Source organism: Sardina pilchardus, chromosome 16 (assembly GCF_963854185.1).
Source record: "Sardina pilchardus chromosome 16, fSarPil1.1, whole genome shotgun sequence".
Lineage (NCBI taxonomy): Eukaryota > Metazoa > Chordata > Actinopteri > Clupeiformes > Clupeidae > Sardina > Sardina pilchardus.
In genome coordinates, this window is record NC_085009.1 from 15,928,043 (window position 1) to 15,953,960 (window position 25,918).

A 25,918-nucleotide genomic window follows, 5' to 3' on the forward strand; every position below is an offset into this window, starting at 1 on the left:
TCATTCTGTCTGTTTAGTATATTGCATTTCACCACACCCCAGGGTGTGTGTGTGTGTGTGTGTGTGTGTGTGTGTGTGTGTGTGAGAGAGAGAGAGAGAGTGAGAAAAAGGGTGAGTGGATTGTTGCAGGGACATATTCACTCCACTGAGTGTGTGTGTGTGTGTGTGTGTGTGTGTGTGTGTGTGTGTGTGTGTGTGTGTGTGTGTGTGTGTGTGTGTGTGTGTGTGTGTGTGTGTGTGTGTGCGCGTGTGTGCTTGCACCTGGTGGTCTTTATGTGTGTACAGGACAAAGTCCACAACTAAAAGGTGTGTTTGTGTATGCAAATGTGTTTGTGTCTGTGTGTATGTGAATGTGTTTGTGTCTGTGTGTGTGTGAGTGTCATGTGCATGTGTAGGCCTATGTGTGTACGTACTGTATGTATGTGAACGTGTGGGCAATTGAATATCTGTGTGTGTATGTGTATGTTTGTATACGTAGGTGAGTGAGCGGCTGGGTGTGTATGTGTGCGTGACAGAGATTGATAGTGAGACATTGACACAGGGTCAGGCACAGAGACTGGGCGTGTGCTGTTTACTCACTCACTGGTGACGACGGGAGCATTTGGTTTCACGCTCCGCTTTTGTCGCCCGGCTATATTTTTATCAACAGCTGTATTTTTATCCCGACTCATTACAGTATCAAAGAGACGCATGAAAGATAGTGCTGAGTGTAGGCTCAAAGAGCACAGACAGGCACACACACATACACACACACACACAAACACACACACAGAGACACACACACACACACACACACACACACACACAGAGAGAGACCCATCCACCCCCTCACACACACACACACACACACACACACACACACACACTCACACACGCACACACACACACACACCATCACAGTGACACGAAAGGCAGACAAAGACTGAGAACAGCTGTCAGTGGGGGTGTGAGAGATGTTTCATCTCTTTACACACTTGAGGCCTGATGTCTCACACACACACACACAAAACACGCACATACACACAGACACAGCTATTCTGAAAATGCTTTGAAAGCATTTCAAATCAAACACCCAATCCAAGGAAGACAAGATGTGCCCTTCTGCATGTATCACATAGAAGCTTCACAACCACAGGAAGAAGATTAGAGGGATGGAGAGAATGAGTGAGGGAGAGAGAGAAAGGAAGGAAGAGAGGAATGAGGATGACGGGTAGAGAGGTAGATAGGTAAGATGATGAAAAGAAGATTATATAAATGGAACCAAGACAGGCTGATTTTACATATTTGCATCTGTTTACTGCATGAAACCAGTATGCAGTATAGCATCAAAATACATACTTGGCATACCAACAAAGAGTTAATCATAAACAAAGACACAAACTAGAAAGAGTGAGAAGAGATAGAGAGAAGAGAGAGAGAGTGAGAGAAGAGAGAAGAGAGAGAGAGAAAAGAGAGCGAGAGAGAGAAAAGAGAGAGAGAGGTGGTTACCTGGAAGTGGAATATTCCGGCGTATCCGCTGGTGAAGCTCTGGCCATGAGGCACGACGCGGTGCAGGAGGTTATCATTCAGAGTCAGAGACGCAATGGCCGCCAGCAACCAGCAGTCACCTACACACACACACACACACACACACACACACACACACACACACACACACAAAAGCAGACACAGGCTAATGTTATCACCTGAGCTGGTATACATGTATAAGAGGTTACCTACCTATGCTCACGTGAATAGTATCAGCTCCTATATGCATTCTGTTGACTTGCCCTCAATTCTCACTTTTAACAACAGGAATATAACTGTCAGTAAATGTCATATTCTGACCCCTAAAATTTGTACAGCTGCGGTAATTTTCCTAAAGAAAACAAAATGTATGTTGAGCTGTTCTGAACATCAAGGTCATCTCAAATACGGTATACACTTCTGTAATCCAATAGGCCCAATACAGTGTACATCCACACCAGGTGTCCAAACCGCACTCTGCAGTTTCACTAAGAACAGCAACTGTTTGTTTGACCATTCAGCAAAACCAAGGTTTCTGAGTGACCTTTGGCACGACCAATCTGGACATCACACAGCAGTGTCGTATGGAATTTCAGACAAGGGACACGATTTTCAACCTTCCATCCTCACCTACCCTATCAGGCAAAAATGAAACCTCTGATTAGCTGAGTCAGGTTTATGCAGCTCATCAGGTATAAGGATCTGTACCAGATCCACCCTCATCTCTCTCACTCTCTTTCTCTTCTCTTCTCTTCTTTTACTGGACCGATGGTTCGGTTATTTTTGCTAGTGTGAACGCAGTCCACTGAACCCGGATGCGGATCCGGGTCTGGACCAGGGTCAGCTTGAAAATGAAGGTCTGGGGTACGGTTCGTTAGAACTCCAGTACAGTTTGAATCTAAATTTCAAAGTCAGGAAATGAACTGCCTATAAGGATCTGTACCAGGTCCACCCTCACCTCTCTCACTCTCTTTCTCTCTTTTATCTCTTTCAGTGCATTCCCTCCACCACCACCACCAGCCTTCCCCAGGTCAGCATGACTGGAATCATGTTTACCTCCCCACTATCAGGCTGATAGCCCCTCAGTCTTGTCCTAAATCACGCCCACAAAGCTGCCCCAGTGTTAACATCAGGCCTAGATCAAATGAGGGAAGTCCGAACAGCATACTGGATAAAAGCAAGTTCCTGTTACAGTGTGCAGCGCGTCCCTGATGCCACTCAACCACGACCATCCCACCCCACCCCAGGCCACCATGACTGGGGGAAAGTTGTTCTCTTAGCCAGACCCCCTCCCCCCTCCTCCGCCTCCTTTTTTCCTGCTCAGCGTCTGCGTGCTGTGTGTTGTGACTGTGTGTGCTGTGCCCTGGAAGTGGCTCTTTCCCTGAGTCAGCCCGGGGACGCGGCAGATTTAACGCCGAGAGGCTTCATCTGTCTCAACAGATGCTGAGTTCAAATGCCGTTACACTGAGCAGGCAGAGATGACAGAGGGAGGGAGAGAGAGGGAGGGAGGAGGGGAGGGAAGGAGGGAGGGAGGGATCGGGAGAGAAACAATGACAGAGAGGGGAAAAAAAGAGAGAAGTGAGGGACCAAAAAAGAAAGAGAAGGAAAGAGGGACGGAGGGAAAAGGGGGAAAAATGGAAGATGCACACATGGAAAAGGAAGATGCGCATGAGATATGTGGAAGGTGGGAGAACAGCTAGAGGGAAAGTGACGGGATACACTAGGGCGGAGGGCTGCCTCATGTTTTGGAAAGAAATAAGACAGAGAAGAGAGAGAAAGAGGGAAAGGGAGAGAGAAAAAGAGGGAGAAAGCCAGAATGATGTAGATGAGTGTTTCAGCCTTTTGTTTTGAGCGGAGTTCGGCATAAATTATACATTGGCTCAGAGTAAAGCACTACAAGGGACACTGAAATCCTCTGACCTCCTGTCACTCAGTCTCTCTCTTTCTCTCTCTCTCTCTCTCTCTCTCTCACTCGCTCTCTCTCTCCTTCTATCCCTTTCTCACTCTCTCCCTGGGCCTTCTTCTTAAGTGCTTTCTCCGTGCATGAGCTATTACACCCTGACTAAGTCTTCTAGTGCTGAGGAGGGGATACGTGTGAAAAAAGAGGGGGGGGGGGGTGTGTTGGGATGCTGCTGTTGCCAAGGTTACAGGTCACAGACTCACCCAGTGCTCCCTGGCAGATGTCTGTGCGCGTGGCTCCATCCATGATGAACTGGGGCCGAGAGCATATCTCCTGTTGGGGGGGTTGCACACACACACACACACACACACACACACACACACACACACACACACACACACACACACACACACACACACACACACACACACACACACACACACACACACACACACACATACGCTGTTAGGAACATTATTCATACCTTACTGACAGATACTTAATATATCATTCTCACTTAGAACTTTATGAGTTTTCTCTCTCACACACACACTCATTTATGCATTTGTATATACAAACAGAATCTTAACACAGAACACACACACACACACACACACACACACACACACACACACACACACACACACACACACACACACACACACACACACACACACACACTGCACATAAAGATGTGCAGGAACAGTGCTGACAGCTGAACCAGTGGGCTGTAAACTAAATCACTGGTATGCATCAAAGCTCCTGTATTTGCCATACATGGTCTGTCTCCCTTCCTCTATCCAAGCTGTTCCTCTCCTCTGCTCCTCCAGTTTCAGTAGACTGGCCTCTTTATCCCACAACCCCCCCCCCCCCTCATTCTAGCAGGAAGTGATCTCATGCAATAAAATACATCTGTACTGTAAACCAAAATGAGGGATTCTCCCACTACCATCACTGCTATTACTACTGAACACACCAGAATTCTGTTATAATGGTGTTCTGTCATTTTCACTTCCTTTTTTCTTAACTTCAACCCCAGTCATTGACTGTCCAACCAGTTCTCTTTCTCTCCCTATCTTTTGCTCTCTCCCCTTTCTCTGTCTTTGTTACTCTCTCTCTCTCTCTCTCTATCCCCCCCTCTCTCTCTCTACCCAGCATGCAAATTTAACCATAACACATGTGGTGCCTTCTCTGCTGTTAGCTTCCACAATCTACTGATCTGTACAGATACATCCCCCCCCCCCCCACACACACACACACACAAACACCAACACACACTCTCTCTCTTTCTTTCTCTCTCTCTCTCTCTCTCTCACACACACACACACATACATACATACATACAGACACATGGACACACACACACACAAACATATGAATGCGTGCACACACACACACATGGTTATCATAGATTCCTTGTCCTCAAATACACCATACACTCAACAATCTCCCTTCTCTCTCCACTTCATCCTCCTTCATATCAGCCTCCATTTTTGTCTGTGTCCTCTCTGACCAGCATCACAGCGCTGCTGGGACTTCGCCTCATGAATTACTGATGACCACTTCACCGGCAAAAACATTCCCACTTTTTTACTCCATCACTCACATTCCACTGTCTGTTTTATTTAAACTCCCCCCTGCCATCCATGGTGCCAAAAAACACTGATTTCTTTCGGAGTCTCTGTCCCTTTTTGGAACCCCAAGCAGCGAGTACAACCTGGCATAGATGCAGATGTTTTAAATATTCAGGAGATATGTTCAACTTTACAAAGTCTTTGCCCACAATAACATGCCATGAAGATAACCTCCATTCTTATGAGACCTTTCACAAATGTAGACTAGTTTGGCTTATAGTGAAGAAACAGAATAACTTCAGTCTGTAAGGTGCGATGCTTAACTTAGGTGCGTTCAAATTCGCAAACACAGGCGAATGTTCGAGGTGAACATGTTTTCTTTGAACTGTTAAATTTGAACATATTTGGTGTTAACATTCCATTCTAACAGTAATTGCATTGTTGCGTTCGTCAAGCTCACATCCAGTTCCACTGTATGTTCGCGGCGCACCACCTCCTCAGACTGTTTGCGATTGTTAGCAAACGTTCGCCAAAAACTCAAGGCTAACGGAATACTGTTGGCGAACATTAGCAAACGTTCGCCTATGTTCGCCTATGTTCGGTGAACTTGAACGCACCTAAGGTGTGTTGTCTCACGGTGGATGGGGGTCAAAGGTCAGATCATTCCAGAATGTCATGACCACATTAACTGCACTATTAATATTTACACATTCTGACGCCTGCAGCTAAATTTGTATTTTGGGGACTGAGAATACAAGGGGCCTGGATGGGAGAGGGCCTGAAAAATTCATGTTGTGATAAAAGTGTGGCTTTCGCTGAGAGATACCTGCAATATCAGCACAAGCCATACAAGCAAGGCCGTACCAGGTTACCTGGGGAACGGGTTATGGGGTGCAGGAAGGAAGTGGGGCTATAAAACCTTTAACATGTTTACTGAACCAGCATCTGAATAAAGGACACTTTGTAGCTCTATGTACTTTATACTCCAACTACGTACGTGTGTGCAACGTAATGAATGAGCATCATGCAAATAAACAACTATCGCCGTATCAACAAGGAATTGCTGTTATTATCATGGAATAACAGACCTTAGTCTATACGCCATTTAATTGAAAATAGTCAAACGATTGTCAGTAAAGTATGGAAACAAAGGTAGACAGAGGAAGAGGGAGTGAGGAAGAAAAGGTGAGAGAGATAGAATAAGAGAGAGAGAGAGAGAGAGAGAGAGAGAGAGAGAGAGAGAGAGAGAGAGAGAGAGAGAGAGAGAAAAGCAGTAGCCCAGACAACGAGAGGCCGGGGTGAAGCAGAGGAGAGAGAGCAAATTGACGGCGAGTGGGTTAGACAGTGAGACGGAGGCATTTGCGCTCCCCCCGGGACGGTAACCGTGACTGGTGTCGTGCCAAATTGAGCCGCCTGCTACTTCTGCTGCCGCTGCTGCTGCTGCCGCTGCTCTTGCTCTTGCTCATTACTAAACCATGCAGACCTGTCTCCACAGCAGGCTCTGGGCCAATGAGAGCGAGCCAGAGAAATAACAATAACAAATCCAGCTGGGGTAGGAAGAGATTGCTATCACCATGCCACCGCTCGGAATTATCAGTAGACTATATTGCACAATGCAACTCTACAGCCTAGAACCTTCTGAACAATAAACATACTTATACCTTTAAACCTGTTGGATAAGAAAACTGGCCAAAGCAAAGGTGCTTGCTTATGCTAAATCTCTCTAACTTTGTGATACAGCTTGGAGCTATATATGCTGAATTAAACAGTGTCTCTCTTATCAAAGACTATGTAAACTCCCTGTGCAGAGACTGGTCGCCACAAAAGGAAACAAAAACACAAATCGAAACTGTGAACAGGAAGAGATTGGGATCGCGATCCTGCTGCTTGACTTAATAATACCGGTCGCGTCCTCTCGCTGCGCTGCTCTTTCGCTGCCCCAGAGTCTTTGACTCGGTCAGCACAAACGCTGAGTGATGCTGAGCCTGAGTGGGCAGCCAGCCCAACTGGTCAAAAGGCTTTCTCATTTCAGTACTCTTATCTAGCTTAGAGCTATACACGCTGCATTCTGTAAGGCCTGCCAAGGATGAAAAGCTTCAAAAAGATCTGAGACAAAGGGGTCTTTCTATCCATTCAGACTGCACTCAAAGCGTGTGTGGGCATAATGCACCTCACTATCTTTCCAACACTGTGCACTATAATCATATTTTTTGTGCCTTATGCCACACTCTTTCACCACGTGATGATATTACTGTTGTGAAACAGTGCAGCACTATTTTCACTGCCTTAATCTATTCCATTTTGCCTCGTGTCTCACTCTTTTATGCCAAATAAAAGTAGTGCTATCGTGAAACTGGACAGCACTACAGTACGTTCACTAGCCTGAATCGTTTTTTTGTGTGCATTTTGGTCTCACTTTTACATCTGAGAAAGTCTCAGTGTTGTGAAACCGTAGCATATGTGAGGTCAGTGTTTTGACCTATAGCGCTTCCTCACCGGGGGTCGAATCCACCGTGTGCCCTGGGTCTTGGAGGAGCGCGGCCCCAGCTCGTTGAAGCCCAGCGAAGAAGGCTGCGTCGGGAAGAGCGGGTCCTCGAACAGCGTCCTCGTCTGGAGGCAGCGGGCCCGCAGCGACTCGAAGTCCTGGCCCTGGAACTTGACGGCGTTGTGGTTCTGGCCCAGGCCCTCGTTACGGTCCCAGCGATTGCGCAGCTTGGCAGCCATCCCCATGGCGAACGGCGCCTCCATCCTTCTTCAATTAGTGATGCGTAACCACAGCAACAACGGTATCGCGCCCCCCCGGACCACCTCCCACTGTAAACAAAACCCCAACTCTGAAAACCCGCCCAGCAACTCCAAGTGGGTCTCTCCGGAGGAACCAATCAGTAACCACAGCTGGGTGCAATTTCAGCCAATCAGGAAGCAGACGATCGTGGGGAATCCAGACAGAGGTGATGCTGCAGTATATTTAGACCTAGGAGTGAATGAACTGAAGAAGTCTGGAGGGAGAGGAGGTGGAAGACTGGAAGACTGGCGGAGGTGAGCACTCAGGTCCTGTGGAGGAAGGGAAGATCAGGCTCCAGTCATCAGACGGCACCTCCAACTGCTCCTAGATAGATAGACAGACAGATAGATAGACAGACACAGAGAAAGACAGAGAGAGAGAGAGAGATGTGACAATTTGCTTTAGGGAAGACACTACAACATGACAACCACAAACTCACAGAGACCATAATGCACTCTGTGGACTTTTTAAGGTAATGAAATGAGCCATGCCTTAACGTTACTCCTCTGAGTGCAACATCGGACTGACAGTCTGATTATTGCAAATGAGATGGGATCAGTGTAAACTGCAGTGTGATGATTGAGAACATTTTAACATCATCTAGGTAGAGTGATCACGTCCCATAATATCTTCAAGGAAATATGCCCGGAAGCAAAACAATAATGATAACAATATTACAGAGATCTTGGTATTATTAAATGTCAAAGGGTATTTTTTTGACAATAAATCAAACGCACAGCAAAACGTGCTCTTCCTGCTTTGTGAGTGACACACACCTTAACAATAAGCCCAGTGACAATAATTAGATTACTTTCAAGTCGCTGATCCAGGCGCTCAGAATAGCAGCATTCCTGCTTCAACCAAAGAGAAACAGCAGTACTGACACAGTCACACTGTCTGCTGCAGATGGCAATGGCAAGCCAATTATAACACAGTCACAACACCATTGCTTGCTCCACGATTCAAGAAGAGTAAATGTTTCGGTGCAAACCGACATACAGCGCATACATTCCATGCAGGCAAGAAACTGACGTTTTATGGCTTGTCTTCAAGTTGGGACGAGATTATGCAAGAGAGACACACCCTCTGTCCTCACAAACAGCTTTGTGACTATGCAGCTAAATAAACAATTCCGCGTTCCACGTGTATCTTTTTTCCCAAGACTAGAAAACGCAAACTGGCTTACACTCTTCCGGCACCTTAAAGGTGAGAGTTCCCATGCATAAAAGAACCCACAAAACCAGGAACAATGCCGACTTAAGAGCACAGCACACAACATGCTCGCTAACTCGACACGAGTGACTCACTCTCACACACTATCTCTGTTACGCCCTGGCTAATTGTCCCCTGCGGTCCTGCTGTGGGTTTGGTGTGCTCGAGTGGACGTGAATCGCACCAGCGTGCCACGATAACGGGCCATAACGGCACATGACCTCATTCATGACAGAGAGTCTTCATGATAGTCTTCAAGAGAGTAAATCACACCAGGGAGAGATTGGCACACAGAGAGTTAAATAGTTTCCCTTTCAAAACTTAATGTAGGGCCACACACATTGTTCTCCATATTGGCCGCTGTCAATCCAAGCGTACAGAGTCATTTGAACTATGCCTCTTGTGCAGTAAATAAAGTGCAGACTCCCCAGACTAATGTTCAATCTTAAAAGATTGAGTTTAGTGTGGTGATAGCCAGACTATCAAGAACACACAGTTGCATTCCATCATGTGGTGCAGCATCCAGTGTTCTGAGTGGTAACTGGATAAGAAATAAGCAACATTTCTGTCCAGCGATTACATCTTTGGCATGTGCCTTTGCGGCTGATGTACATACACAAAACATAGATCAGATTTCACTCCTGTGTCACTGTGAACTTTACAGAATCACAGACAAGGGTTTGTTTGCCGGCAAAGGGTTCTGCTTCCAGACGAAAGGAAGACGCTTGTCATGTTGGAACACCTCCAGTGTGATTGAGTGGGAGGAGTGTCCCAGGAGGAGAAACACATGTGTAGCGCCCTCAGTCCAATGTGATTGACTGTGTGTTCATTCAAAGTGTTTGATTGTTCTTATTTAGTTATTCAGTACACCAGCCGCGCCAGTAGGTGGCAGCAGAGCGCTTTAGCATAGGGCTGTATTCACGAGAATCTCAGCAAGGAAGTAGATTAAGTTAGTTCTTTGCTGCAACAGAAACGTGAATGTTTGCTATGTCCGTGCTGAGTGCATTTTTGTATATTTCTACAGGTGAGCTGGTGTTAAAGTGAATTTACATGAGAGTGTTAGCATTTAAGTAACATGTAATGACAGCTAAATGAGAATTTCATGTTTCATGTGCTTAATTTGAAAGGGATATTGTGCCGTTCTATGTTAGCTGTCTAGCTTTGTTTAGCGTATTGAGAAGCCCGCGTTCGGTTTTCCCTCCTGAACTTATAGGCTATTATTGACGTGGATGAGTTTTCTGTACAAGGAGATTAAGTTAGTTCTTTGCTGCAACAGAAACGTGAATGTTTGCTATGTCCGTGCTGAGTGCATTTTTGTATATTTCTACAGAAACCTTTCATTAAATCTGTGGCATCAAGACTATTGAGCCTTTGAGTCTTTGAGTCCGCTACATATTTTGGCGAGCCAGTGAGCCAGGAGAAGCTGTGTGAACGCCGTCGACATCCAGCTTCAAAAACGAGACGAACCTAGAAGGAGAAACAGAGAAGAATGGAGGAGTTACAGGATGAAGTGAGTCGAGTATTGCCAACACTTGGGAAGACAGACCTCATGTCAGTGTGTCAGCATCTAAAGTGCAAAGAGCCAGCAAGTGGAGGGCTCCAGAGTCTGTCAAGGCGTGCCCTCATTAGGCTAGCAGAGAACACTTTAGAGGACACTGAACAGGGTGAAGAGTCCGAGTTGTTTTTGCAATATCTTAAAGATCTACTGTCCTTCATTGAGCCTCTGAAAACCCCAGTTGGTCCAGTTGGTCCAGTTGCACCACCTAAAGAAAATGCTGAGCTTGAACTATTAAAACAGAAACATGCTCTACTTCAAAAAGAACAGGCTGAGGCACTTCGACTGTTAGAGGAGGAGATTAGTGCAGCAGGAGACAGAGTAAAGGCTCTTACCACTCGTAAGGACAACACATCAAATAAAGTTCCTGAGGTGACCCTGAGAAGAGAGTTCCGCATCTCAGGACAGATCGGGGAGGCAGGACAGAGGGACAAATTGTCCTACACCAGTCTCATGAACCAAATAGAGACAGGACAAAGAAAAGGTCATTCAGAGGTAGAAATTATTGAAGCTATCATTCGAGCTGTCAGTCCAGGGCTACCCCTCAGAGATTTGTTAGAGGTTAAGAGAAGTCTTACACTGCCCACCTTAAAGACCATATTACGTGGTCACTTTAAAGTAGACTCATCCTCCGATCTCCTGCATAGGCTGATGACACTGTCACAGGACCCGAAAGAGTCAGCACAGAATTTCCTTTTTCGAGCCATTGAGCTAAGAGAGAAACTGTACAAGCTGGGTGATGAGGATGAAGGGGAAAAGCTGGGCTCAGAGCTGATTCAAAAGCGATTCCTACGGTCATTGGAGACTGGACTGATGTGGGATGCAGTGAAGTTTCAGCTCAAGCCCTATCTGTGTGACCATCAGGTGACAGATGATGTACTGATAGAGCGTATCAATGAAGCTGCTAATTTAGAAGAGGAAAGGCAACAAAAATTGAAAAAAACAGTACTGCCCCGGGCCCCCAGAATAAGCGATGTTCAAGTTGAGCTGCCGTCAACCCCTCCTCAGTCTATGTTGGGTGGGGAGGCAGAGGGACAACATTCTGTAGTCAACATGGTGGGTAAAGTAGAAGTCTCCAACAAGAAATGTCAGGCACGCTGCACAGACCAAGGCACAGGCTCAAGTAAGCAAATAGAAGACCTCAGAGCTGAAATAATGGAGATGAAAAAGGTGGTTCTAGAGACAGTGGGAGCAAGTAGACAACAGCCATCACCAGCTACATCCATGAACACTCTCCGTAACAGGCCATCTGGATGCAGAGCCTGTCAAGAGTCACAGATGAGTGAATCATGTAACCACTGCTTCAGATGCGGTCAAGAGGGACACCTCTCCCGAGGCTGCAGACAGAGGAGAGAACAGGGAAACGGGAGGGGGCTGCAAGGTCGGGACCGCCAGTAGCCCCACATCAACGGTCCCTGTGTAGTAATGCAGCCAAGCTGCCGACTCCGAGAGACAACCAGCCTAATGAAAGCACTTACCGTGATCACCCTACCTGTGTCTCATCCTCTAGAGCAACCTCCACAGTGGAAAGCAGTCCTGTAAGCTATCTCCCCCCTCAGCGCAAGGCCAGGCTATTAAACCTGATCGGCGAGAGGTGTCTGATACAGTGCCTGTTAGACAATGTGGCGGTGGAGGCACTTTGGGACACAGGTGCACAAGCCAGTCTCATCAATGAGGAATGGAGAAAGACACATCTACCCCATAGTGCAGTGCGCCCCATTGAAGAGTTGTTAGGCCCAGGTACTTTGATCGGCCTTGCTGCAAACCAAACGGAAATTCCCTTTTTAGGCTGGATAGAGGTAGAATTCAAGTTAGCTCAAAGTTTAAATTCATCAGAGCCACTATTAGCCCCCATGTTAGTCTCAAGTGACCCAAACGTTGCCGAGCAGCCCATCATTGGGTTCAATGTCATTCAAGCAATAATAAGTGGGAGGGATAGACAGTCACTGCCACAAGTGATCCAAAGACTTTGCCAGGCTTTCTCTGTCACTTGTAGGACAGCAAAGTTAATGGTGAAGCTTATAGAGGATGACTCAGATTGTGAAATCGGAACAGTTCAATCTGGCAAGAAGATATTTCGTCTGGCGGCAGAAAAGGTGACCACTGTGCATGTAAGAGCTTGTACTGGAATACAGTTCAAGGGTCAAAGCCTGCTGTTTGTCCCCTGCGATCCCCCTGACCTACCTGAGGGCGTGACCGTAAAAGAAGGTTTGGTTACAGTGACAACAGGAAAGTCCATGTATGTGCCTGTTCCAATCATGAACACTAACAAATATGACATCACTGTGGATCCACGCACAGTCCTTGGTCACTTGCAAACGATAAAAACAGCATACGCCGTCAAGTCAGACATGTCAAGTTCTCCCCAACCAGAAAATGAATATAGGCCTTCAATCAACACAATCACCACAGATAAGGGGTTGAAAAGCAAACCGAGCCAGTGGGACCCACCAGTTAACTTGGACCACCTAGACAAATCCCAACAAGAGAAGGTGAGACAGTTACTGCGAGAAGAGTGTCATGCTTTTGCATTTGACGATGATGACATTGGGTTTATCCCATCCTTGAAGTTACACATCACACTTCATGACACCACTCCCGTTAAGAAAACATATATGTCTGTGCCTAAACCCCTGCATCAAGAGGTAAAAGAATACATTCAAGATCTGTTAAACCGTGGCTGGATTACCCAGTCGAGATCACCATATGCCTCGCCAATTGTTTGTGTCCGAAAGAAAGATGGCAGTCTGAGGCTATGTTGTGATTATAGAGAGTTAAATAGGAAATCAGTCCCTGATTGTCATCCAATTCCCAGAATACAAGACATGCTGGACTCTCTCAGTGGTAGCTCTTGGTTCTCGGTCCTAGACCAGGGTAAGGCCTACCATCAAGGTTCCCTAGATGAGCAAAGCCAGCCCCTGACAGCCTTTATATCACCCTGGGGTTTATATCATTGGATCCGTATCCCATTTGGACTTAGCTCAGCCCCAGCTGAATTCCAAAGAAATATGGAAGAGTGTTTGATAGGCCTGAGAGATGTTATGTGTCAACCTTACCTGGACGACAACCTTGTACACAGTTCCAGTTTTGAAGGACATCTCCAGTGCATCCGAACAGTGTTACAACGATATCAGAAACATGGTGTCAAATTGAGTCCACGGAAGTGTGAAGTGTTTAAACGGAAGGTGCGCTTTCTGGGACGTATGGTCTCAGGTGATGGATATACTATGGACCCTGCTGAAATAGCCCCAGTACTCGCCTTAAAAGAAAAGACCCCTGCAACTGTGGGAGATTTGAGAAAATTGCTTGGATTCCTTTCCTACTACAGAGCATACATACCCAACTTTTCCAGATTGGCCAAACCTCTGTATGAACTGCTGTCATCCTCTACGGTCAAGCTGGCGTCTGTTGGGAAAGCAAAAGACAAGAGAGGAGTGAACACAAAAGGTAAAGGTAACTTGCCACCAAACTGTCCCATCACCTGGACACCAACCCATCAAGACAGACTGAACTCTCTCATTGATAAGTTAACTGTCCCACCTATCATAGGTTACCCAGATGTCACTGAACCCTTTACACTTCACTGTGACGCATCACAAGAGGGGCTGGGAGCAGTCCTTTATCAAAGGCAGAAGGGGAAAATGGTTGTTATAGGATATGGTTCACGAACACTGACACCACCTGAAAAGAATTATCATATGCACTCGGGTAAATTAGAATTCTTAGCACTCAAGTGGGCTGTCTGTGAGAGGTTTCGGGACTATTTGTATCATGCACCCCATTTTACAATCTATACAGACAATAATCCTCTAACCTATGTCCTCTCTACTGCTAAACTGAATGCCACTGGCCACCGCTGGGTTGCTCAGCTTGCAGACTTTAATTTCTCTATAAAGTACCGCCCAGGCAGAAACAATGGTGACGCTGATGGCCTTTCCAGAATGCCGTTAGACATAGACAGTTTCATACAGCAGTGCACAGAAGAGATCAGTCAAGAAGCCATTAGTGCATCTGTTGATGGAGTGTCAGTGCAGAGAGAGATGATTCCCACCTGGGCCAGTACGGTCAATATCAAAGTCTTAAGTTTACTGGCCGATACACCTTTGACTGACTGTAAGCCTTTGACAACAAGACAGATTTTGGAGAGTCAAGAAAGAGATCATGCTATAGGGCCAGTCATGAGATTTAAGAGAACTAGCCAGCCTCCACCAGCCAGAACACTGAGCTCAGAGCATCCAGATGTTAGAGCACTTCTTCGTCAGTGGAATAAGCTGTATCTCAGTCCAGAAGGTGTGCTTTACAGAAGATCGGGGAATAGAAATCAGCTGATCCTTCCCAGAGAGTATTATCAGACTGTCTTCTCAGAGCTACATAAGGAAATGGGGCACCCAGGTGTGGACAGAACATTAGACCTGATTCGAGAGAGATTTTATTGGCCCAAGATGCAAGGGGACATTGAGCATTTTGTTATGCATGTCTGTGAGTGCCTGAAAAGAAAACGACCGCAAAAACAAACAAGAGCACCACTTGTGTCAATTGTGACAACGCGGCCATTTGAATTAGTTTCAATGGACTTTCTGCATCTAGAAACGTGTAAGCATGGCTATGAGTATATACTGGTAGTTATGGACCACTACACACGGTTTGCGCAGGCTTATGCCACGAAAAACAAGTCAGCAAAAACTGTTGTGGAAAAGGTCTTCAGTGATTTTGCCCTTCGCTTTGGGTTTCCAGAGAAAATACACCATGATATGGGGAGAGAATTTGAGAATCGTTTAATGGCTCAGCTGGAGAGAAGTTGCGGGGTGCGAGGCTCTCATACGACCTGTTACCACCCACAAGGAAACGGACAGGTAGAACGTTTCAATAGAACTCTACTGTCCATGCTGCGTACTTTGACTGATACAGAAAAAGCTGACTGGAAGAATTCCCTAGAGAAAATGGTGCATGCATATAACTGCACACGCAGTGAGGCAACAGGATTTTCCCCATATTACTTGCTCTTTGGTCGCTCCCCACGTTTGCCAATTGATATCCTGTTCAACATGCCATCAACTGAGAAGCAGGAGAGTTACTTGGAGTATGTGCAGAACTGGCAGGCCAGAATGCGTCAGGCATATGAGATTGCGTCACGAACAGCTGATAAAGAAGCTTCAAGAGGAAAGTTGTGCTATGATAGGAAAATCAATGGGACTGATCTGCAACTAGGTGGAAGAGTCCTAGTCCGAAATCTGTCTGAGCGAGGAGGACCAGGAAAGCTGAGGTCCTACTGGGAGGACAAAGTTCATCGGGTAGTGACGAGGAGAGGTAGCGATAGTCCCGTATATGAGGTCACACCGGAAGGAGGTGGAAGAACAAGGGTGCTCCATAGAAACTTGCTCCTCCCATGTGACAGCTTGCCCCTTGATGGATCAGAGCCTGACAGACAGAACATGGGTAGACAACAACAGACAGACTCCCGAAACACAAGAGAAGGTTCAAGGAGGAAGATGAACAGAAAGCAAAAAGAATCCGCTGAACACTCTGACAGTGAAAGTGATGATGAGTGTGAGTATGTCTGTAGGTTTCCCCACAACATGCAGCAGACTGAAGAAGACTGTGCACTGAACCCATATGCACGGCCCTTTGTGCCTGATCAGGAGAATGCAGGTGAACTGATGGACCATGAGGCAAGTGATCCTGATCTGCCAGCCCTGGAGGAACTGGACCTGCAGGAGGAAGAGGTTCCAGTCCCTGGTGGGACTGACCAACCAGAGTCAGCACAAGCATCGGATGATGAACCTGATCTGCAACCTGTGAATACTTACCCACAGAGAGAACGGCGTCGGCCAAGGATACTCACCTACGAAAGGCTGGGTAAGCCATCTGTGGTGGAAGCAGGTATGAACAATCTGCAGACAAACTATAACTTTCCACCAGTTCACAGACTATGGCGCCCTTGGACAGTGAAGGACATTGAAGTACAAGGGTAAACAAACAAAACACACACACACAAAAAGAACAGAGAAAAAAAAGAATCGTGAAATGTGTGTACTGTTGATGAAAGAAAATGTGTTAATGACATAATGATGAAGTGTTACCTAGAATGGGTGTTGTTCATGTTGATATGTGAGGTAACTTACAGTGAACTACGAAAAAGGTATAGGCCTACAGGCCTTTCCCATTAAAAATAATGGTAACTCATTCCTTAGAATAGGTAAACTGAGGGAAGAAGTAACAGTCTAAAGATGTTGTATGTGGCTGTGAATTGGATCTGGTTACAAGTGTTACAGTGTTTTTGGAAAAGGGGGAAATTGTTTGAATGTAGAATGGGAAATGTGTTATGCCAATTATGCCGGTATTTGATTAATACTTTAACTTAACAAAGAATACTTTGGGGGAAAGTGTAACGGTAGTAGGATAACTGAATCCCAGGAAGAATAGTGTGGATAAAGAGTAATTACTTTGTAAGTAACGAAATGTTAAAGACATTTTAATTTGAGGGGGAGAGTGTAGCGCCCTCAGTCCAATGTGATTGACTGTGTGTTCATTCAAAGTGTTTGATTGTTCTTATTTAGTTATTCAGTACACCAGCCGCGCCAGTAGGTGGCAGCAGAGCGCTTTAGCATAGGGCTGTATTCACGAGAATCTCAGCAAGGAAGTAGATTAAGTTAGTTCTTTGCTGCAACAGAAACGTGAATGGCTATGGCTATGGCTATGGTTATTTAGCAGACGCCTTTGTCCAAAGCGACATACAAATAAATAACAATACAAATTAAATTAACAGTGAACAATTACAAACTAGGGAGAATAGTAATATTATCAGTAAAACAATAATTTTAAGCACTAACCTAATGAGAAATAAAACAGTGAAATGAGAATAGCAATCAAATAAGTCACTCAGTTAATTATATATAATAATAATAACTAAAGCATGGTATGGCTAAATTTAAGGACAATAGCAAAATAAATTTCAAATTCTATCAATAGACAAATTATAACAAAACAATACTATTATACAAACCATAACACATCACAAACTCAAAGGACTAAGTGCATATTAAATAAATATGCCTTAAGACCCCTCTTAAAAGATCCAAAGCTGTTGCTGGAACGGAGAGCACTGGGCAACTCATTCCACCAACACGGAACCACTGAAGAATAGGATCTACAATTTGACCTAGCATGTATGGTTGGTCGACATAACAGACGCTCCTCAGAAGATCGCAATGGGCGGTTGGGAATGTACATCGTGATTAAAGAACTGAAGTAGCTGGGAGCAGATCCAGTCAGTGTCCTATAGGCCAGAGTGAGAGATTTAAATTTAATTCTGGCTACTATAGGGAGCCAGTGGAGAGTAACTAGGAGAGGGGTTACATGTGTCCTCTTTGGCTGATTGAAGACCAGTCGTGCTGCAGCATTCTGAATCAACTGTAGTGGTCTTAATACACAAGCAGGTAGGCCAGCTAACAGAGAATTACAGTAGTCCAGCTTGGAGATAACCATTGCCTGTACAAGAAGCTGAGTGGAATCTTGTGTCAGATAAGGTCTGATCTTCCTAATGTTGTACAGGGTATACCGACATGACTTTGCAATTGAGGCAACATGCTCAGAGAAAGTAAGTTGGTCATCAATTATGACACCCAAGTTACGTGCCGATCTGGTTGGAGTCAGTGAGGATGAATCAAGCTGGATATTGATCTGTTGGGGAATAGCTGTTTTTGCTGGAAACACCAAGAGCTCAGTTTTGGAAAGATTAAGCTGAAGGTGCTGATCCTTCATCCAGATTGAAATGTCCTTCAGGCATGCAGAGATCCGATGGGAAACACTAGAGTCCTCAGGTGGGAAGGATAGGAAAAGTTGAGTGTCGTCCGCATAGCAATGATATTCAAATCCATGAGAGCGAATAATCCCACCTAAAGAAGTGGTGTAAATAGAGAAAAGGAGGGGGCCTAATACTGATCCTTGGGGGACTCCTGTAGTGAGGTCATGAGACTTTGATATCTGTCCCTGCCAAGACACGCTAAAAGAACGCCCTTTAAGGTAAGACTTGAACCAGTCAAGAGCTTTCCCAGAAATTCCCAGTTCATATAGTGTAGAAAGGAGAATGTCATGGTTAACCGTATCAAAGGCTGCAGATAAATCTAACAGAATTAACACTGATGACTGAGCAGAGGACTTAGCTACTCTCAATGCTTCAGTCACAGATAGAAGAGCAGTTTCAGTAGAATGACCACTCTTGAAACCAGACTGCATAGGGTCTAGTAGGTTATTCTGATAGAGGAAGTCACACATTTGCTTGAAGACCACTTTCTCCAAAACCTTTGACAAGAAAGGAAGAAGGGAGACAGGTCTGTAGTTCTTCACATCAGTTGAATTAAGTGTACTTTTCTTCAGCAAAGGCGTAATTCTTGCCTGTTTAAAAGAAGAAGGAACTATTCCAGAACTGAGTGAAGTATTAAATACATGTGTGACTGCCGGTATAATAGCGGGTGCTATAGACTGCAGGAGAGTAGACGGGACAGGATCCAAAGGGCATGTTGTTGGACGGCTTCGCTGAAGCAGTTGAGAGACCGCTTCCTCATCAAGAGGAGAGAACAAGTCCAATGATGGCATCATGCTAACACCAGGCAGAGTCCTTCTTATAGGGTCATCAAACTGAGCACTTATCTTAGCAACTTTTTCAGTGAAAAATGTTGCAAAGTCATCTGCTGACAGTGAAGTAGCTGATGGCGGTGGTGGAGGATTGAGAAGAGACTTGAACATAGCAAAAAGTTTTCTGCTGTCAGTGGCGTTCTCAATCTTACTCTGATAATATGTTCTTTTTGCAAGTGTGACAGTGGATGAAAAAGATGATAGCATAGACTGGTATTTACTAAGATCATTTCTATCTCCAGATTTACGCCATTTCCTTTCAGCAGCTCTAAGTTCCTTGCGTACTGAGCGTATACTGTTTGTCAGCCATGGATGGCGAGGTTTAGAACGAGTGGGTCTTGTGGAAAGAGGACATGCTGCATTCAGACAGGATGCCAGTGTAGAGCAAAGAGTGTCTGTAGCATCATTAACCTCAAGTGATGAGAATGAGCTTGGAATAGGTAGAGCAGAAGTTACTAATGTTGCAAAATGTTCACTTGAGAGGCTTCTGAGGTTCCGTCGGAATGACATCGTCGGAGCAGGAACTGTAGGGTTATCAAGGAGACGCACAGAGAATCTAATGAAGTAATGATCTGATACATGTAGAGGATTAACCCAAACGTTGTCTGCAGTACAGTTACGTAGCAGAATCATATCAAGATCCTTACCAGCCTTGTGAGTAGGAGGACTGTGAACACGTGTTATACTAAAGGAGGAGAGTAAGGACAGGAAGTCAACTGAAGAGGAGTTGTCCAGATGAATGTTAAAATCACCAAGGATCAACAGAGGGCACGTATCCATTGGAATAGCAGACAGTAGAATGTCCAACTCATTCACAAAGTTGCCAAGCTGTCCTGGAGGGCGATAAATAACCACCAAGTATAATTTGTATGGTTCAGTTATCATGATGGCATGATATTCAAATGAGCTGTGGTTTTGAGTCGGTAGCAACTGAGTAAACCTCCAGTCATCAGAGATCAGAAAGCCTGCCCCGCCTCCTCTACCAGAGGAGCGACAGGTATGCGAAAAAGCATAATTGGTCGACAACGCTGCAGGTGTAGCAGTATTTTCTGGCCTAATCCATGTCTCTGTAAGCGCAACCAACTGAAGTGATAGCTGTGAGGCCAGAGCAGGAATGTGAATGTTTGCTATGTCCGTGCTGAGTGCATTTTTGTATATTTCTACAGGTGAGCTGGTGTTAAAGTGAATTTACATGAGAGTGTTAGCATTTAAGTAACATGTAATGACAGCTAAATGAGAATTTCATGTTTCATGTGCTTAATTTGAAAGGGATATTGTGCCGTTCTATGTTAGCTGTCTAGCTTTGTTTAGCGTATTGAGAAGCCCGCGTTCGGTTTTCCCTCCTGAACTTATAGGCTATTATTGACGTGGATGAGTTTTCTGTACAAGGAGATTAAGTTAGTTCTTTGCTGCAACAGAAACGTGAATGTTTGCTATGTCCGTGCTGAGTGCATTTTTGTATATTTCTACAGAAACCTTTCATTAAATCTGTGGCATCAAGACTATTGAGCCTTTGAGTCTTTGAGTCCGCTACACATGCAACTGTAACTTAATTAGGAACCTCTGACTCAACAAGGTTTAATGATTAGAGGACAAAGACGTTCATATCTGAGAGTAAACAGGCATGATCCCATCTGTGGTATTGCGCTCTCTTCTCTCTCTCTCTCTCTCTCTCTCTCTCTCTCTCTCTCTCTCTCTCTCTCTCTCTCTCTCTCTCTCTCTCTTTCTCCCTCTCCCCCCTCTCTCTCTCTCTGTCTCATTGCATTCCAATATACCTAATTGCTTCACACCCCAGGTGCACTGGCCTACAGACACTGATAAAAAAACAACAACAAAACCAATTTCTCTCTCTATGCACTCCTTGTCACTGCCATTTGTCTTCCTTCCCATTAAGTCTTCTTCTTGTCCCCCTCTTCCCCCTCTCTTCCTCAAGGCCTCCGATCCCCCATATCACCACATGTCCTTGCCCCCTCCGCCATGCGGAAGAAATGTTTCTCGAGCGTGCAATAAACAGCGCCACAAGTGCCATCTGACACATCTCTGACATCCCTACGCGGAAATTCCTGTCCACGCGACCCAGGAGAAGTCACGCGAGAGGGTGATGTTGATGGACGTTCCCTTCTTTGTGCTTTTACCCAGCATGCACGGCCCCTTGAGACACCCCCCTCCTCCCATCCACACACACACACACGCTCAAACGACCACACAACTCACCATACAGTCATTCCTCTCTTTCATCAGCACGCCTCCCCTCCCTCCCTCCCTTCCTCCTTCCCTCCCGCTCGATCTCTTGTTCTCCCATATAGCCGTACCCTGATGCTGAAACCCAGCCATAGCTAGGGGATTAGTCACTGTTTGCACACAAGTCATCAGGAGGGCAGTTTATACCGCTGAACTGGACTGCTGCTGAGCCACACCTGATAGTATTTCAGACCAAGCCTGAGCTTTTTCTCCCAGGGGCCTTCAATTATAATGCAGGGGGTGGAAATTCACGATGCAGGCTTGACATATGAGCGAACGTGCATCAAGTCACACCATCACGTTAGACGCTATCAGAGTCACATGAATCTGGTTTACCTGTGACTCTTGTAGCACGTAGCTTGTAGTCCGTGTCATATTTCACACCATGCTTAACTTTCAATTTCACCTCCGCTTGATTACATGTCTTCACATTCTACTCCTTTCTGCTAGGAACAATGAACTGCCTGTAGGCTACCTGAAAATGAACTCGTCCTCCATTGGACAGAATATTTCAGAATCTATTCAAACTTCCCAAAGTGCACCCTCATGAGATATATTGGTACAAAGTTATCTAACACTGTTGGTCCTACAGAGCGACTGGGACTAAAAACCGAGAGGTCAAGAGGGGACATTAGAGGGAGGCAGCAGGGTGTGGTCTCCTCTTGAAACTCTCCCTTGGAAAAAGTGAGTGAGAGAGGATTGCCCCGAGGCTGAGAACAAGAGTCTCACTAAACAACACCACTGCATGCAGTGGGAGAGAGGCCAAAGCAGAGGGAGGAGAGAGACACTGGGTCCAGTTGACTCCTGAGAGTTAGCCATAGTTTAGCGCTCAGCTAATTTTACGCAAAGGAGGACATCTCTGTTTTGGTCTGTTTTAGCTTAGTGTGGTTGCTATTCGGACTCCATCCACTTTCATCTCATAGTCACACTTTCAGCACATAGAGGCTTTCATGTGTCTCTTTTTCTTTGCTGTCTATTTTCCCTCCCTCCTTCCCTCTCTCCCTCTCTCTCTCTCACGCCTAACTTTGTTTCCTGCTCAGCCCCAGAGAGAAGTCCGTTTCTCATTGGTCGAGAGTTTGTGTTGCTAAATCCTCTGGCCTTGGTGGCAGAATACAGTCACTCCCACTGAATGGCTGTGATGCAGCCAAAAAAAGATCGCTCCCATGCTGTAACTATTATATGTTCACTGACCCTGTTTTTTAGCTGTACAACAAGCCCGGGAGTGTTCAGGCACCCAAAGCCATGAAACAAAAATTAGGCAACATAAAAAAGACACTCACAACCCCTGAAGTAGAAAGGTATGAAAATGCATAATGAATATTTCATGAAGTCTGCCAACTTGCCAAGGGGTAACTTTCCTCCTTCCTACATACAAACATGAGTGACATGGATCAAAATGTTACCGCTTTCCTCTGTTCTGAGGTTCATGAACTGACTCTTGTCTGAAGTATGGCCAGGGAGCAAAGTTGAAGTATTCCATGAAGAACAATCATATTGTAAGATCAACTAAATTAAGGTTTCAGTTGTTATCAATTCGCAACAAATTGCTATTCCAAGCTACTGTAGGCATTCCAGATAGGCCTCCAAGTGTCTGGCAGATTAATGTTTTACAATGGGGTGTGGCAGTTTATATACTGTGGCCACAACAGTCTCCCTCACCCAAATTAACTGCGGTGTAAACAGCAGGTAAACAGAGGTCTTTACCCCTGTGCTTACATGCAGTTCCCTACAGCAGACAGCATGTAATTTAAAGATGACAGTGTGTATTAAAGTGTGACAACAGTCATTCATGGTTGACTCATCTGATGTTGTTTTCAACAAAAACACACACACACACACACACACACACACACACACACACACACACACACACACACACACACACACACACACACACACACACACTCAGCAGTTGTGTTAGTCTTGCAGTTCATAGAATATTTAGCCTCCACATTAGGCTAAGATGTGGTAAAATATTGTACAGGTTAAGTAGTGAAATACAATGTAAACCTGACAGTCCTGAAATCAAACAGCTTTGCTTTCCTGAGGGTTTAGGTACCGTATAAAGACAACCACCTGACAAGTTGAGTTCTCAAACAAGTTTGTACTTTTGCCTAAATGACATTGCCATTGTTCTTCTTCATTTACAAAAGTCAAAGTTTGTCCAAACTTCGTAACTACTACACTGCCGTTGGCCTGCCACGGCTGGCTTGTCAGGGCAAGCAGCCAACGAGTTGAAACAGCTGTCTGAGCAAGATAGGGAAACTAGCCTACATATCTCCTGTCATATTCCTTGTGTGACTTTTTAGGAAGTGATCAAACTTGTGTGTACGTCTCATGTGGTAGTCTTGAAACCCTATATGAGGAAGTCAAAATCTTCATAATTGAAGAGCACCCTTAAGCTTTATTATAGGCTACACTAAGAACATGCGCCTATAGCGATAAAGAGTCAGCCGACAGTATGCCTGTCCAAAGACAGTTAAACAAAAGCCTCTGACAGATAACTTTCCAGGTGTTTCGTTTCCTCAATTTAGCTGCACACGGTAAGGCGTGCATGCAGTTTACAATCTGCCTCACAGTCGCAAAAACAAGTGAAACGACGCATACCGTTCGCAAGACATTCTCGGGTGAAAAGTAATCAGATAGCCTACCTTTGCTGCTCCTCTTCGCGGTTGGAAAGTAGTCTGTGTAGAGAGAGGTTGGGATTTTTTGTCCGTTTAGTTGCATCAGACTTCCCGGATACTGTACACTCGTACCACACTCGGGCACACTCACGAAAAAGCGCAAGCGACTCTATGGCACGCCTCTGCGTTAACGCCCCATCCCATGCCCCAGTGACCGCGGACGGGATTCGAATGCAGCATGTGAAAACTGTTCGGGTGATGTGCGTTCACTTGTGCTGGTTAATTGTTGGTTAACTACCATGCAATTGCACTATACATTTAATTGCGGTGTGTGCGTAAAAGTAAAGTAGGCTTGAACTCAGTACATATTCCATTGAGCAATGTGATTTCCACATTGTTGAAATAATGCATTGGCCCAACACTGCCCCTTGGTGGAACATTCTGCACAAAACAAAAAAATGTCAGAGCCGATAGACTTGAAGAGGTGCAGGCCATATGCGCAGGGGTGTAATGGAGCCTAAACGCAATAACACAGTTATCTATCTGACGTTTCAGAAATGTTGTTTATCCCTCTCTTAGAGTTAATCCACCTCTCAAGCGAGTTTATTCACCAATTGCCACTTTTAACATTAAAAAATCACACTGCATTGTCCTCATTCACAATATATTACTCATGTACTGTAGGCCTACTTGCAACAAACATTGGACAATAACGTCTAAATAAAATATGTTCTGAATACCTTTTTAAACAATCCAATACAGCATGGCACAGACTACCTTACAGTGCTCACAGAATTCACAGAATTTGCAAGAGATAGGCTGCATTGCCAATGGGAAACTCCTGAATGATCAACATTTTTAATCACTTTAGGTTACAATAATGGGCCTAACCCTAAAGAATAACCCAGAATTCAGAGCCCTCACTTTAGTCTAAAGGGCATTTACTGCATCAGCACCATCTTACCTTAATAACATATAGGCCTGGCCTACAGCTTTATCATAGTGTGTGACTATTTGCCTTCTCAGCCACTGCAGTTTTTTTTGTTGTTGTTTTGCTTTGTTGCTTAAGAACATGTTTAAAAACTCATGGGTTTACCTTGCACGTAATTAATCGAATGCACAGTCATGCATATGTTAATGGTGTTATTATTTGTATGACTTGTTGATATTATTAATATCATGATTGCTATTAGCTGTATTAGTTATTGAGCGTTTAGAGACTGAATATTTTAATGATGACAATATGTTTATTGGTATTGTATAAGTCACTTCCACAAAATATCTGCCAAGAAACATGAGCATAAACATAAACATAAAGCTTGGTCTACTACTACACTTACACATGCAGAGAAGATATGCTAGCAATAACAGATGGAAGAAATTAGGTAGCCTAGATCGCCTTCAGGGATATTGATATTAACATTATACTTGTAGCTTTGGCAACAATGACTTCTACCCATTCATGCCAATAAAGCACCATTTGATTTGATTTGATTCAATATGAAAATAGGTTAACTTATAGTCTCTCTAGTCTACCATTCTCTCTGCTGAAATTCGTACTGATGTGAATGGTTACATTTGCTTCAATGTTGTGCAATTGCCTTCTTGAAGCATAGAAGGCAATGTGATAGCAGCCTGAATTTGCCATTCAGGTAGGTTGGAAAAGTGGCAGGCTTTCTTTAAAGTTCTCTGAACATTCTCTACATGTATGAATTTCAGGGCTGACAGGTTTGCCTTCAAAAATTATATAAATTTAGGCCTATTCATTTAGCAGCAAAAATATACAGACAATAGACAGACTGCAGGAACTAATGCACAAACCCTGAACACATTCAGCAGCACTGCAATGCGTACACATTGCCCCTACTTAATCAGCAGACTTAAGTC

At 44.9% G+C, this 25,918-nt stretch overlaps 1 protein-coding gene across 1 annotated transcript in view; it reads right to left on the reverse strand.

Moving 5' to 3' along the window:
- Positions 1–24,210, reverse strand: part of capn1 (calpain 1) — a 68,256-nt gene extending 44,046 nt beyond the window's left edge. Inside the window, exons 1-4 of the mRNA XM_062516320.1 lie at positions 24,059–24,210; positions 7,477–8,089; positions 3,670–3,739; positions 1,489–1,607 (exon numbers count right to left, since the gene is read on the reverse strand). Coding sequence (XP_062372304.1) covers positions 1,489–1,607; positions 3,670–3,739; positions 7,477–7,728 — 441 coding nt within the window. The 5' untranslated portion in view covers positions 7,729–8,089; positions 24,059–24,210. The remainder of the gene's footprint in view (positions 1–1,488; positions 1,608–3,669; positions 3,740–7,476; positions 8,090–24,058) is intronic.
- Between the last annotated feature and the right edge of the window lie 1,708 nt (positions 24,211–25,918).